We start from the raw sequence: 14,791 nt of genomic DNA, 5'->3' as shown, positions 1-14,791 counted from the left end.
TGCTTTATATATTTTAAAAGCCACCTGTAAATACTATTTTCTTTTGCAAAATAACAAACAGAACAAAAAAAATTTAAAAAATTACAGTAAAACATAAAGTAGTTCTCAAGTGGAAAAGTTATCGTCCCCAAGGTCCTTGAGATGTTCCTTCCTTAATCGACCTGTCACATCTGCTTCACCAAACTTGGTCCACTTAACAGTAGTATGATTTTTAAGACTCATTCAACAGCTTAATTATTTCCACTATATTCTGAGGTTTGATAGACTTTTCTGTACTGTTGCCACTGTGACTAAGGCAGAGGAGATATGAAAATTATTCAGTGCAAAGGTAGATTCTGGACCGCTGCGTAAATCAAACCCAGGAGGTGTGATGTTCACAGAGTTTAAATGGTCTATATCATGGACTGGTGTTACCTTCACGTAACAAAAATGCTTCCTACAGTCTATCGTTTAGGACAGTTTATAAATACTATAAAAATACTGTATCTTCAGTGTGACCAAATCTTCCCTGAATTTCTTAAAAATAGTGGAATTTTATTTAAAGTAAAAACAGCTATTCCAAAATCAAAGAAGAAAATAAATATTTAACATGATGTAGTCATACCATTCCATAGGTACTCCAGAAATATGGAATCTTAAAGCATTTTTGATATTAAAATTTTGACTAAAATTGTATTACGTTTCTTATACAAATTAGATAAATAATGGTTTTTGGAAAATCATTATTCAGAAAATTTGATTTTTTTGAGTGTGGGATATAAAAACGAAGCAAACTACTATTTATATATATACCAATACACCTAGAATACATCCTCTGCCAAGTCCTGGCTTCTTACAGTACACACAGGTGTGTCAACCGTGCAAAATCACTTATGGTTCATTACGACTAAAAAGTCAGTTGGTCTTTTATAGGCTTCAAATTCAGGTTTGAAATATGTGTAGAGGTGGGTTTATTTTTAGTAAAGAACTAGATATTTGTCCACATGCAGTATTCTAACTGCTCATACAGAATTACAGAGTTATAAGTCCAAGGGCTGAGTTTCCTTGCATTAAATGAATGCTTATATTAAACTTCCCTTCAAAAGATTAAAAAATAATTAAAAAAAAAAACCCCTCAAAAATAGAGAAAGCAGTAGTATCATAAAATAATTTAAGTGAAGGATTTCAGACACCTCCCTTAGACCCAATGAGTGCATACAGTGATAGTAACAGCAGTACACAAACTTTTGTTATTTAGAAAAAAAAGGTAGCATTTCGGTTTGCTGACATTGCATTTTGAATAAAACCAGTGACAGGACTAATCAAAACACATGTAACTACAGAAGGGCCATGCATGGAATGTGCTGTTGTTTTCAAATACAATAAAATCTTCCTACTATTTTCAACTATTTCAAGGCACTGGAGTATTGAGTAGGCCCATAATTATTGTGCTACAACAAAATTCTGAGAAATCTAAAACGGGCATACAAGGAAAGGTTAACAGAAGAAGAAAAACTATTTTAGACATTAACAATATTTAAAAAAAACCCCTTCAAATTATGGAATTGTCTGCATTCTTTAAATGACTTTCCTTTTTAAAAAAGTTTCTTCCTTCACTAGGAGACTTGCTCTGGTGTAAGAAGGGTGGTTACACACTTGCACATGACACATCTGCCACGAGTATCATCTTAACGGGTAATCGCTGAGCTTGGGGGTCTATTTAATTTGTTCATTAAATCATCACTACAAGTGGTGTATTAGTTAGAAGTCTTCAAGGCTCTTTAATTATGTATGAGGCTAAAGAAATATCATCGATATCTTTGGAAAGGTATTTCATTCTGATGTGGACAACAGCTGCGTCCGATATTTATTATCGATATTCAAGATAACCATGCAAAACAGAGGTTTTTCCTAAGTCCATAAAAGATGGAAGAACTGGGGTATAAATCCATCACTTCATCCCGCTAACAGTAGAGACTCTGATCAACTCAATTAGTAGATAATAAATGTGCCACAATAAAAGCTTGTCAAATATCCTTTTCGTTCTTGCTTTGGATTCCTATCTCGTGATGACGAATTCGGAAAATATCAATGTCAATAAACCGAAAAGATCACTCCTTAATAAACATAAATAATTTATAAAAGGGTCCAAGGGCATATATAGGACACAAATTACAAATGTTGAAAAGGAGAAAAATGAAGACCTATTTTCCAGTCACAGGTTAGTCAAAAAAGGTACTCAAACAGCTGGATTCATGTCACCACAGAACTTCAAGAGATAGTTTACCTTTAGATAATATATTTTAGCAGCAAATGACAAAAATTAAAAGATCCATTTTCAAACAAAATAGAATAAAATGGAATTTTCTGATGTATAAAAATCCAACTGCAAAGTTAGCTTCACAGTCCGTACTTTGTTGATCTCAGCTAAATACTTGACATGTATATCCTCATGTTTACACAAGTGGCTCAAATATGTATGGAAACTAAATCTTCAGTTTTCTCCGAAAGAACACAGGAGGCATATATTCCCTTACTTCTCTCATTAAAGCACCATCCGCTCAGTTCATTTTGCAAAACCAACCCAAAATTTCAGAAAAATTAAAAGCTAAATTTTAGCAAAAATTATTACTGAAAAATAATTAAGGCAAAAACAAAATTTAATAGCTCCCCAAGTGGACTAACTCACGTTTTAGTAGGACTAAGTCATAGTACATCCTAGAAGGATTTAATAAGTTAAAACACGAAGGGAGAAAAAAAGAGCAACAAAACCCCCCCCCCAAACCCAACCCTTAAATCTGTCAATCATCATAAATTAATTTCGAAAAGGAAAAAAAAACGCTGTGCAGGCAAGCAGTTACACATTTTTCTGTCAGGTGTGGTGTTGCAAACTGTACGGACACCCCCCGCGTTTCTGAGAAGCGAGAGCCGCAGAGCTACACTAACCTCGGTCTGCGGTCACAACCCTTTGGTAAGGATGGACGCGCATATCGTGCCTTCGGACCTTAGTAGCCACCGCACCTAGTTAAATTGCAATCACCAAGACAAAGTTAGAAAACAGTCACAACGGGAAAGAAAACAGACATCAACAGCAGGTTCATCAAAACGGGTTTCAGATGTTCATTTCGACAAAAGGCTCGTTTTAAGAAACACGTTAAGGCACAGTAGTTTTAAAATTAACCATAATATGTTGCGTATATATGCGTCTATTAATATTGCATTCATTTCACACATCTTGGCCTTAACCTATTTGATGCATTCATTTACAATCCCAAGTTACAGAATTGCATGAATTCTATTAGATCCAAACATATTTAAGCTTTACTAGTCACATATTCACTGAAGTGCCTTTCTCGCAGGACTACTTAAATAATGCCATGTTTAATACTGACAATTATTTCCTAACCTTAAGACCACTTCCACAGTTTATCACTTAAAAAGGTTTAAAAGCAATTCTTAAAGCCTACAGATTGTGGTTTTAAACTCTGAGTCAATAAGTATGAACTGCAATGAATTAGGTGATTAGTAAAGCAAACAGTATAGTACACTTAGCAGTCAGTAATACTACTACACACTCCTTTATAAATTACCGTTACTTTGTAAGATTACAGACTAAACCAAATTAATGACATACTTTTACTTTCTATCAGTGTGCAAAAAGTGCAAGTAAGTCACTGACTGCTAGGCTAGGCTTCCCTCCCACCCCTCCCCGGAGGCTGCTGAGACTAAGCATTTGTTAAATTCAGATCTGATGAGGGTTCAGTTAAGACCGTTCTTGAATTCTTAGCCTTTCGTTGGGAAAGCCATACCTAAAGATAAAAGGAAGGGAATTAAAAATTAGTCTCAATGCAGATTTGATGGTAACACCAATCTCCTCACTACCACCAACACACATGTCTGCATCTGCTTTGAAGGGCACTGCTTCTTTCGAGATAGTGTGATGCGAGACTTGCTATATAGCATGCATGTTATCTGTGTGCAAATTCGCTAGAGCTTAGCAATTTGAAATAATTTTCTTAATTCTCCAAGTGGTCAATCAGTATGTTTTACTGCTTAGGTGGCAAAGCGAGAAATAAAGTGGATCGTGATGGATTTTTGTCATTTAGGACTCATTATTTTCATCTTATGAAAGCCAATGAGGTATCGGTATAGTTTGCTTCGAATTTTGTCAGTCTTAGAAGTATTATAACTAAAAATTTCCCAACGCAACAAAAAACACATTGCTTTAAAATGAGAAACAAATGCAGCAGTGCCTCTTGCTGTTTCTAAGCAGTAAACGGGTCCATCAGCCCTTTCTTGTTTCAGATAAACTAATCTTATACAAGTATAATTCCACGAGGCAAAATCAGTGAGATCTTGCATCGAGAGAGCGGGAACAGCAGCTGGTGGCTAAGAATGCCAGCCCTGCAGGAAGCAACAGCCGAACTCCTGGAGCAGACGCTGTGCCGCAGCAGAGAGGGGCTCTGGGGGAAAGCAGCAGGCGTGGGGCCACAGGACAGAGCGTTAACGGCAAGGAGGACGCAAACGGGTTACATGTTACATGTTATTTTTAAAATGCTTCAGGAAATGTGCAACAGAAACAAGCCTCTCGTAAACAAGTCTATGGTATAATTCTGACCTGTAATACTTTACACAATGATCTAGAGATCGATGGAAAACATGTACAATAAAACGTGTTCGCTCATGAAACAGAAGGCAGCTGAGTGCATGCGCACACACAGATAACATACAGAGCACTGCGGCTTGCTTTCACCGAACAGTAAATGTTCAAGTTTAAATCTTTGTGTCCGGGTTCATTAAAGGCTTTCAAATTTTGATAAATCAGTATTAATGCTGCAGAGAAAAACCTTAGAAGATCAAAGTCCTAAAAGTCAACAGCATGCATGCAGCACCAAGGTCATGTACAATTCAAGGACAGAGTATTCGGGTCTGTCTGTAAAACAAAGGGGCGGCCCGGAGGCAGCCTGCTCCGCATTGACCGGTCCTGCTAAAACAGCTGCTGTATTCTAGTCCTCCGTCCCGCAAGTCAATGGGCTGAAATATCAGGCATGACTGGCATTTCAATCCACTCTAGAAAACAAAGGCATCAGTAACGTCTTTTCGAGCACACCACTTTGTTCACGTAAGACCGGGCGTTTACAGCGTGACCCTAACTCTTGCCTCGGCGTGAGTGTAACTCAGTGACTTGGTATTCACTTATCTCTCCACACTGTGCTACTGGAATTAAGAACTTCTCTTATGTTTGATATCGACTAGGACTTCAAAACAGAAAACCTGAAGCAGCCTGAAGACTGCAGCTATTTACTATTTACTGGGACCCGTTCATATTTTAAGTGATCACGGATACTAGAAAACGCAGACACAACTGCAGTTTTTAAAAGATCTCAAGATACTTTCACGTAGGAAGTTAAAATTTAGCTGACAATTAAATAGACCTGTGAGACAAAAAAAGACTAACTTTGGGTGGCAAAGCTGATGGAGGGAGCAGGCCACAGGGTGGGATCCACAACTCAGAAAGACCTGAGATATCAAATGTGAAAAGTGCTTCCTGTTTAAAATGTTCATAGCAAATTTCTCCATCCAAAGTGAATGTGAGTTACCGAAGGGAATATGAACGAATCTAAGGTACGATTACTGAAAAGGGGAACGCCTACGGGGGGCTGAAATAAAACCAAACTTAGCCTTCGGTCTTTCCTCCTGAAAGCTGGTCTTGCCTCTTAGTAAAACTAACACAACGACCTCAAAGTCTGGGGCGGCAAAAGTTATGCAGAAAAATGTTGACCCTACAGAGAAAACGACTCACCTAATACACCACTAGGTTCGATAGGGTACTCCAGGATTGACGTAGCTGGTGCCAGCGTGTAGGGGTATTCGTAGGGCGTGTAGATCAAGCCGGCTTCCGGCCCCGGAGGAACTATTGCAGCAGTCGGGTGAGGAGTTCCGTTGGGCATGACCGCGGTCTGGATCTGTCTGATCAAAGGCATGATGGTCGGGCCGGCCGGCGTAGGCGTGCGCAGGGCAGCTGGTGGGAGGACCGGCGCGGGCCCGGTGATAATCCGGGGAGCGGCCTGGGCTGTTGCTGCAAGAGAAAAGGCAAGGGCTGCTACAGTAAGCAGAGAAATCGAGAAGGAAGCACAGAGGCAGCGGTGTAAAATACAGGAAGTGAGAGCGAAGTAGGAAAGAGAAAGGAAAAAGCAGGAAAGAGGAAAAATAAAAGGAAATCATTAGTACATGCGCCGATCACACACGAAATGCCCAAGCACACCAACCAAATGCAAACAGCTTCCCCTTTCCCAGTGTGATTAACAAATGTACAAAATTAAAAAGCCACTGTGCAAAAAAAATGAGCAAGACCATTAAAAAGTTTTATCAAATACACGAACTAAACATATCTGTTTTTAAGACCTCATGAGACTGAAGGTGCATGCAGAAGCACAAGGAAACACTTGCACTGAAGGACGTTAAAAAACATTTTTTAATTGGAGTCCACAGAAACACAGTTGTGATATATTTCTAAAGAGGAGTTTCAGTTTCAAATTAAAGAATAATTTTCATCGTATTAAGTCAAGTAACCACTAGCTATATATAAATTTCCTGCATATGTAGGAATTAACTTCACAGAAAAACAACACAGTAAACGTGCCATTCCTGAGCACGTGACTGTTAACGATATAGTCAATCTCACCAGTAAACTGAAGCCAACCGCTTGGAAAGGAACGACTTAAAAACCCACCAGTTTCTCTACATTTTGGAAAATTGGCTAGAACTCCAAAACTCAATTTCTTTTAAAAAATTAGTAATTTAAATATGTTCTATTCATATAAATGTGAAAATCTTAAGACTGTCTCAAAATATAAATTCCATATTTAGTTTTAAATATAAAAAGCAATCCTCTTAGTTTATGAAAACACGCATAAATACACAAAAGGAAAAAATGGATTTAAAATCGTATCTCCTACTGTTCTCTGTGAACTCACATATAAAATCAATAGAGAAAAAATACTGAAGGGAAAACATAAAAGCGAGGAGAGAGAACAGAGCCCAACGAAAAGATCACTGCACTCACATTCCAAGTCAATTTTAAAAAGTTTGGAATTGTTTTGTCCTTTTCATAAATGTAACAAAATAACCTAGAAGTCTTAAGTCTGTGGTTAACAGAATAGGAAATTCCCTTAAACTCTTGAACTTAAAGTTGAAATTTCATCAAAAGAGGAGACGTTTATCAACTCAAAACTTAAAGCACGCTGGCGTAAAATAAAATCGAGAGAGTGTCCTCGATTTGTGAAAGCGGTCAAAATGGGACTGCTAGCCCCGTATCGAGTGACAGTTACTTCGACCTGTCACTTCAGCTGCTCATGTGCTGTGAGGCCAAAGGAGAGAGGTCTGAGGGCAGAAGGGCTGAGACAGCTGTGGCCCGGGGCCTGTCTCGTTCTTACGTGATTTGATGTTGGCATCTCTGTAGGTGCCATTCAGAATCGCGAGCTCCATCAGCTGCATCTTCTTCAGGCTGTCCTCTCCTTCTGCCTGTACGTGGAAAACACAAGAGTAGTGCGCACTTGAGAGGGTCCACATACATCGCGGCCTATCTACGCGAGCCTAAAAATAGATATGTGACTGCAGCCACCTGTTTCGACCCGGAAAGGAAGATCAGGGACGCGAAGGTTCTGACATACTGAAGCCTGTCCTCTCACAGGACACTCAGCTGCCATTAGCGGCATCTCCATGTGTTGCACATACACGTAACAGAATACCAGAGTAGTCTCTAACTCGCACTCTATAAATTAAAAAACGATAGACACGCCTTAGGTCGTCTTCCACAGAGAGCAAGTAGTACACGTTTGAAAATGTCATCGAATTAAGAATTAAGACGGAAGACGGGACGTGACGATGCCTCGTGCGAGCCCCGTACAGAGAAGAGGTGCCTGGACACGTGTCTTCATTGAACCGCTTCACGTGGAAACCAAGTAACCGCCCTTGTCCGCTGGACACGGTGCTCAACACGGGAGACAGCCGAAGAGAAAGACAACGGGAGGGACACACGTGCGCGCCTCAGGGGACGTCGTGCACGTGCCTAACTTTTGCAGTGTGCAGGTAACGCACGTAGTGACATCAGCAGAGACCCCCACCCCCAAGGGGTAAATAAAACCAGAGCAGCACAGCTTTTACTAGGCAGCGTCAGGGGCGTATGTCATAATGACGTCACTCAAGAGGCCACTGTGACTTGCAAATTATGAACTGCAGTGTGCACACTGGATTACATCACACCGCAGCAGGCTACACTAGCGCCTCCTAGCGGGGCACGGAATTCCGCTGGCAAAGCTGGAATCTTAACCTGGCGGTGCCATCTGCACTGAACGTCACCCTGGCACCCTACCACCCAGCCGCTGTGTACTCACAGAGCATGATGCTGTGTGTCTCAAGAGATGGCAGAGGTCATTACAGACTTACTTTCACAGAGGAGAGGTTACTTCGACCCCCTCGCCCGGCTCGTATGAAGTGGGACCTGAGAGTAACACCTGCCTGAGCGCTGGGGAAGGTGTGCGTCGCCTCCTTCTCTAATATGATTTCAGACCAGAAAACGTGCTGGTTTCGTAAGTTACCAGCACTCCAGTTACGTTCCATCGCTGGCTATGGGGCCAGAGTTCATCTGACCCCTTCTCTTCTCTCCCAGACACAAGCTGATCCGGGGTGGCGCCCTGAAATCATACGTCTCTACCCTAGACGACTCGAAAGGCACTTTGCAGAACTTGCTCGAACACCCCTACAGAGATGGAACACCGACTTCCCCACTTCTGACAAAGGAAGCGAAGGACGTGGCATGCTGTCTGACGACACAGCACAGTGGTCACTAAGAGCCTCGCAACTCGGCCGGCCTTCAGTATTTGCTCTACGTTTAAAACACCGAGTTGTAACTCGTATACAATGAGACTCTGAGTCCCAGTGCAACAGTCGGTGTTGATGAACGCACATCGAGACACGCGACGTCTCTGCCACTCAGCGTTTCGTTGCTCCTCTTCTCGGCCAAGTCCCCGAGACAACGCTGATCAGACCCCCGTCACCTCGGTTTAGTGTTGCCTCTTCTAGAATGTTGTATAACGAAATCGCACACTATCCACTTCCGTTGTGTCCAGCCTCTTTCCCTCAGCGTATTTCTGAAATGATTCCTGTTACTGCCTGTATCAGTACTTAATTTGTTTTCACAGCTGAATGATATTATATTTATCCTTTCTTCTGCTACGGACATTTGGGTGTTTCTAGAGTTTGGATATTGTGAATAAAGCTACCATGAAAATTTTTGTACAAAGCTTTTTTTATGAACACAACTTTTCATTTCCTTTGGATAAATATCTAAGAGTGGAATTTGGCTGGCTCGTAGGGGACAGATGAGTATGTGTCTAATATTCGCATGAGAAACAATGTGAAGATTACTAAAACACTGTGAAGAACACCTTTACCTCTGAAACATATGTAACACTGAAACATTATGTAAAGATTATTAAAACATTATAATGCACATTTTTTCCTTTGAAACGGAAAGGTTTACAAATATAGCAAACACTTGGAAGCGTCTCTACAGGTCCACTGCCCTGTGCTGTTCCACCTCCCGAGGACCAGATGTCAGACCTTCAGCGCGAGCATCCTGCTCCCCAGCAGATCTGTGGCACTGGTACTATGTCATCCTGAGGCTCAGAGAGGGGAGGTCGCTAGCTGGTCCGAGGTCACTAAAGGTCACACTGCACAAGTGGCTTCCAACCGGGGGGCCTGTGCAAAGTCCTCGTCACACCTGCTCCAATGCTGCGGGGCCTTTAAGTGGAAGTATCTTTTGAATTCAAAGCCCTCACATAAGAAATGGAGAAAATCATGTTCATTTGGTATTATAAAATCTATAAAGCACAAATTTAAAAAACTCATTACAACAACGTAATTCATAATAGAGAACTGAAAAAAAGTATGAATATTTCCAAATCATTAAAAATGTGTCAATTAATAAGATAATTGAACCACTGCCTATAAGAAAAGCCCAGACGCTCCAGCTTAGCATTCAAGGCATTGAATGACTTCTACGAGCGGCCCTATTTGCAAATGTTTTCCTCCACTGCAAATCATCTGTCCCCTGCCCCCTACAACAAACCTGTGCTTTTCTGCCTCCAAGTTATACATGACCCTGAACATGCTGGGCACCTTATTCTGACAGCGCAGACCACAGCCCTCTTCAGCGCAGTCTTCCCTATTTCCACATGTTCTGTACCGTTTCCCTAAACCCGTGTGGTTCCTTTTGGGGGAATCAATCATATACAGCCATCTGTTACCTCGTCTTTTCTATTTTGTCATTTTGTTTTTAGGAAATTCTGTATGACTTGTATCCATAAATTAATCAATGACCATTGTTCTTTACTGCCTCGATGCCTTCCAAAAGTGAACTTGCTCAATACATTAAAAAACTGACTATTTCTTTTCTATAAACGTGAAATGAGAATAAAAGATTTTCCAAACAAAAAAAAGTACATGACTAATACAATTGTAGAACAAGGCTGAACAAGACATCTGCAGAGAAGAGAGAAAAGGAAGAGTGACCAAAATTTATAAAGAATTTTAACACCAATCATCACTTGCATCTGGCCTGTCAGCTAAAGAAAGGTCTGTCAAAGAACTTCACTGACCTGAATTTAAATAGAGGATTTTACACAGGGAGGTGACCTAACAGGATGTGTCTCTGAAGGGTCATTCTGCTATTTTGTGAACTACTATTGGAGGCAAATGAAGAGACCAGGAATGAGTTTTTAGTCCGGTCCAGAAGACGGAAGAAGATGAATTGGACAGAAGTAGATGTAATAACAGAGACAGAAAAGGTAAGTTAACTTGACAGGACTTAATGACCAGCTGGATGTACAGATTGAGGGGAAAGGAGACATTAAAGGATGATAATGAGGTTTTTAGATTAGCAATAAAAGTATATAGTGGCTCCATTTAATGGGAAGATAACAGCTGAGCGATACGGAATCAAATATTAAGCTTGCAATGCCTGTTTCAAACGCCAAAGTGGAGATGTCAGGCGGACAGCTGAATATGCATCTGGGGTCTACTAACCCCAACTTACCCTGGAAAGCTGGTAGAGAAATTACCCACCCCCCCACGTTTTCAGAATATTTTTCTTCAAACTTAGTTCCAAACTGACCTGCTGTATGCTTTCAAATGCTGGGTCTGGGGCTCCAGTGACGTTGCCCCGTTGCTAGCTGGTGTGTTAGGCTCCCACAACCGAGGTCACAGGGAGGGGCGTTAAAGGGAGCCTGGAGACCTAGCTGGGGTGGAAGGGGCGCCTTCTGCAACAGCTGTTCTCAGCTGTGCGCCCTGCGAGAGGCAGCTGCTTGCAGACTCCAGGATTCCTCCCTGCATGCACTTCTGGACCCAGTGTTCCCGCGCGTGCCCACGAGCTGCAGCACCAGCCAGCGTGTCCGTCCACTCCTCCGAGCTCCTGAGGTCCGAGCATCACCGTCAGTGGTCTCAGCTCCACCTTAGCATAGAACTTTCTCGAGCGTCTGAGATCTAATAATAGTACCAATCTCTCTCTCTCATCTTCCAGCCCTGGAGTGATAGCTGCTTCCTGCCATTTCTAAATCTGCTTTACACCCTGTCTCCTTTTCCGTTTTCAGTTCCCAACACCTGTTTAACCAATTCCTTTATTAATTCTCTATGTTGAAATACAGTAAGTCCTTACTTAAAATCATTGGTAGGTTCTACAACTTTAAGCAAAACAGCATAAAACAAAACCAATTTCACCACAGGCTAATTGATATGAACAAGAGTTACGTTCCTTTGGCATCTCATCAACGCTGTAAGAAACGATGCTATTCGAGGACCTGCTGGACCTACGGTGCTTTTCGTTCCCCTGGACAGAAGTGGGTCCCCATTACTACTTCATGGAATCTGCATTTCCCAGATGGCATTTATGGCCACACCAATTTCCTCTCTCTGTTTACGTCATCAACTCCATTTTGTGTCAAAAATCTATGTGGACTCTATTATAATCTGCTATTTCTATTGATTATTAAAAGGTTCTTTAACTCCATGTTCCTTATTCTTCCCAGTCTTCAAAGTTCAGTTAGCAAACGGCTAATAAGCACCCAGTACGATATACTGTGTTAAGTCTAACACAAGAAGAGTAATGTTCGCAAATCAAAGAGCATTAGAGAAATTCACCGAACCTGATATCACAGAAGCCCAGTACAGACAGACCCTGGACATACTGCGAGTCTGGTTGCAGACTAACGCCATAAAGCAGTTACTGCAATAAAGCAAGTCACAAGAACTTTCTGGTTTCTCAGTGCCTATAAAAGTTATGTTTACACTATACTGCACCCTATTAAGTGTCCAATAGCATTATATCTCAAAAATGAAAAATACTTTATTGGTAGAAAGCGCTAACCATTATCTGAGCCTTCGGTGAGTTGTAATCTTGGGTGGTGACGTGTCTGGCCTTAATGTTGATGGCTGTTGCCTGGTCAGGGTGCTGGCCGCGGAAAGCCGGAGTGGCAGGGGCAGTTTCTTAAAATAAAACAACGTCTGTCACACAGATTGACTCTTCCTCTCATGAATGATTTCTCTGTAGCATGTGATGCTGTTTGATAGCATTTTACCCACAGAACTTCTTTCAAAATTGAAGTCCAACCTCTCAAACCCTGTTACTGCTTTATGATTTAAAATTCTAAGTCCTCTGTTGTCACTTCAACGATATTCATGGCATCTTCACCAGGTGCAGATTCCATTTCCATAAACTATTTTCTCTGCTCATCAGTAAGAAGCAACTCCTTATCCACTAAAGTTTTATCATGAGATGGCAGCAATTCAGTCACATCTTCATGCTCCTCTTCTATTTCGAGTCCTCTTACTAACCATCACATCTGCAGTTACTTTCTCCACCGATCCTGAACTCCTCAAAGTCATCTTTTTTTCAAACTTCTGTTAATTTTGTTATTTTGACCTCATGAATCACGAATGTTCCTGATGGCACCTAGAAAGGTGACTCTTTTCCAGAGGTTTTCAATTTGCTTTGCCCAGATCCATCAGAGGACTCACTATCTATCTATGGCAGCTATAACCTTGTGAAATGTATTTCTTAAATAACAATAAGATTTGTAAGTCAAAAGTACTCCTTAATCCGTGGGCTGCTGAATGGATATTGTGTTAGGAGGCAGGAGAAAAAACATTCATCTCGTTGTACACCTTCGACAAAGCTCTTAGGTGGTCAGGTGCATTATCAATGAACAGTAATATTTGGAAAGAATTTTTTTTTTTTTGCTGAAAAGTAGGTCTCAACAGTGGGCTTAAAATAGTCAGGCAACCATGTTATCATTCAGGATTTGTTAATTCCGTTTACAGAGCACAGGTAGAGTAGATTTAACATAATTCTTAAGGGTCCTAGAATTTTCGGAATGGTAAATGAGCAATGGCTTCGACTTACCAAAGTCACCGGCTGCACTAGCCCCTAACAAGAGAGTCAGCCTGTCCCCTAAAGTTTTGAAGCTTGAACTATGAAAGTCCTAGATGGCATCTTCTGCCAAGAGAAGCCTGTTTTGTCTACACTGACATCTGTCGTTCAGCGCAGCCACCTTCATTAATTATCTTAGCTAGATCTTCTGGATAACTTGCTGCTTCACCTTGTACTGTCATGGAGACCACTTCCTTCCTTAAACCTCATGAGCCGACCTCTGCTGGCCTCGAACTTTCCTTCTGCAGCTTCGTCACCTCCCTCGGCCTTCGCAGCATTGAAGAGTCCGGGCCTTGCTCTGGACTAGGCTTTGGTTTAAGAGAATGTGGTGGCTGGTTTGATCGTCTATACAGACAGACTAAAACTTTCTCCGTGTCAGTAATGAGGCTGTTTTCCTTTCTTATTATTCGTGTGTTCACTGGAGCAGCATTTTTAATTTCCTTCAAGAACTTTCCCTTTACACCCACGATTTGGCTGTTTGCGGCAAGAGGCCCCAGCTCAGGCCTGTCTTGGCTTCTGACGGGACTTCTTCATGGAGCTTAATCATGTCTAGCTTTCGATTTGAAGTGAGAGACATGCGACTCCTCCTTTCACGGAAAGGCCTCATTTCAACACTGTTGTGTCTGAGGCCAAGGCATGGACGAGAGATGGGGCGGTAGTGAGAACCCAGAACACACTTACGAAGGTCGCCTTCTGCCACGGTGCGGCTCACGATTTGCCAACACGATCGCAACAGTGACATCAGAGATCACAGATCGCCACAGCAGACAGAATGATAACAAACACGTCTGAAATACTGCGAGAATCGCCGAGATGTGACACAGGCAGAAGCGAGACATGCCGCTGGAGGACAGCGCTGCAGCTGTGCCCGACACGAGCCTGCGGCCTGCGAAGGGCGGGCTGTCGGCGAGGCACGATGAAGCCCCGGGCGCAGTGAAGCGAGGCATGCCTGCCTGTTGCAAAGATGGATCGGAACCGCTGTGGTTAGGTGGCGAGGCAAAGACAACTTAGCATCATCGCTTTACCGGGTGACACAGGCGGTTTTTCCTTTTACATAGCAAGCCATTAGTTCAAATGACATGCAAAGATGTCTATGCTGTTTCACTGAGAAATCCATGGGTCAAAATGTTAAAGACACAACAAGGGGGAACATCGTGGCATCTCTTTCTAATTCCCATTATACTATCTGACATGACATGCTCCCACTTTGTCGTAATACAGGTGATTCCAGACTTACAAGGGTTCCATTTAAGATTTTGACTTTACAATGGTGAGACGGTGATACCCACTCAGTAGAAACCGTACTTTGAATTCTGAATGTGGATC

General features: G+C 41.8%; 1 protein-coding gene across 1 annotated transcript in view; it reads right to left on the bottom strand.

The window, feature by feature from the left end:
* Positions 1-14,791, bottom strand: part of QKI (QKI, KH domain containing RNA binding) — a 106,027-nt gene that overhangs the window by 4,786 nt on the left and 86,450 nt on the right. The window contains exons 6-8 of the mRNA XM_025049059.1: positions 7,416-7,503; positions 5,783-6,058; positions 2,926-3,000 (exon numbers count right to left, since the gene is read on the bottom strand). Coding sequence (XP_024904827.1) covers positions 2,926-3,000; positions 5,783-6,058; positions 7,416-7,503 — 439 coding nt within the window. The remainder of the gene's footprint in view (positions 1-2,925; positions 3,001-5,782; positions 6,059-7,415; positions 7,504-14,791) is intronic.

The sequence above is a fragment of the Pteropus alecto genome, unplaced genomic scaffold (assembly GCF_000325575.1).
Source record: "Pteropus alecto unplaced genomic scaffold, ASM32557v1 scaffold195, whole genome shotgun sequence".
NCBI classification, from domain to species: Eukaryota; Metazoa; Chordata; class Mammalia; order Chiroptera; family Pteropodidae; genus Pteropus; species Pteropus alecto.
This window is presented reverse-complemented; position numbering and strand designations above follow the sequence as displayed.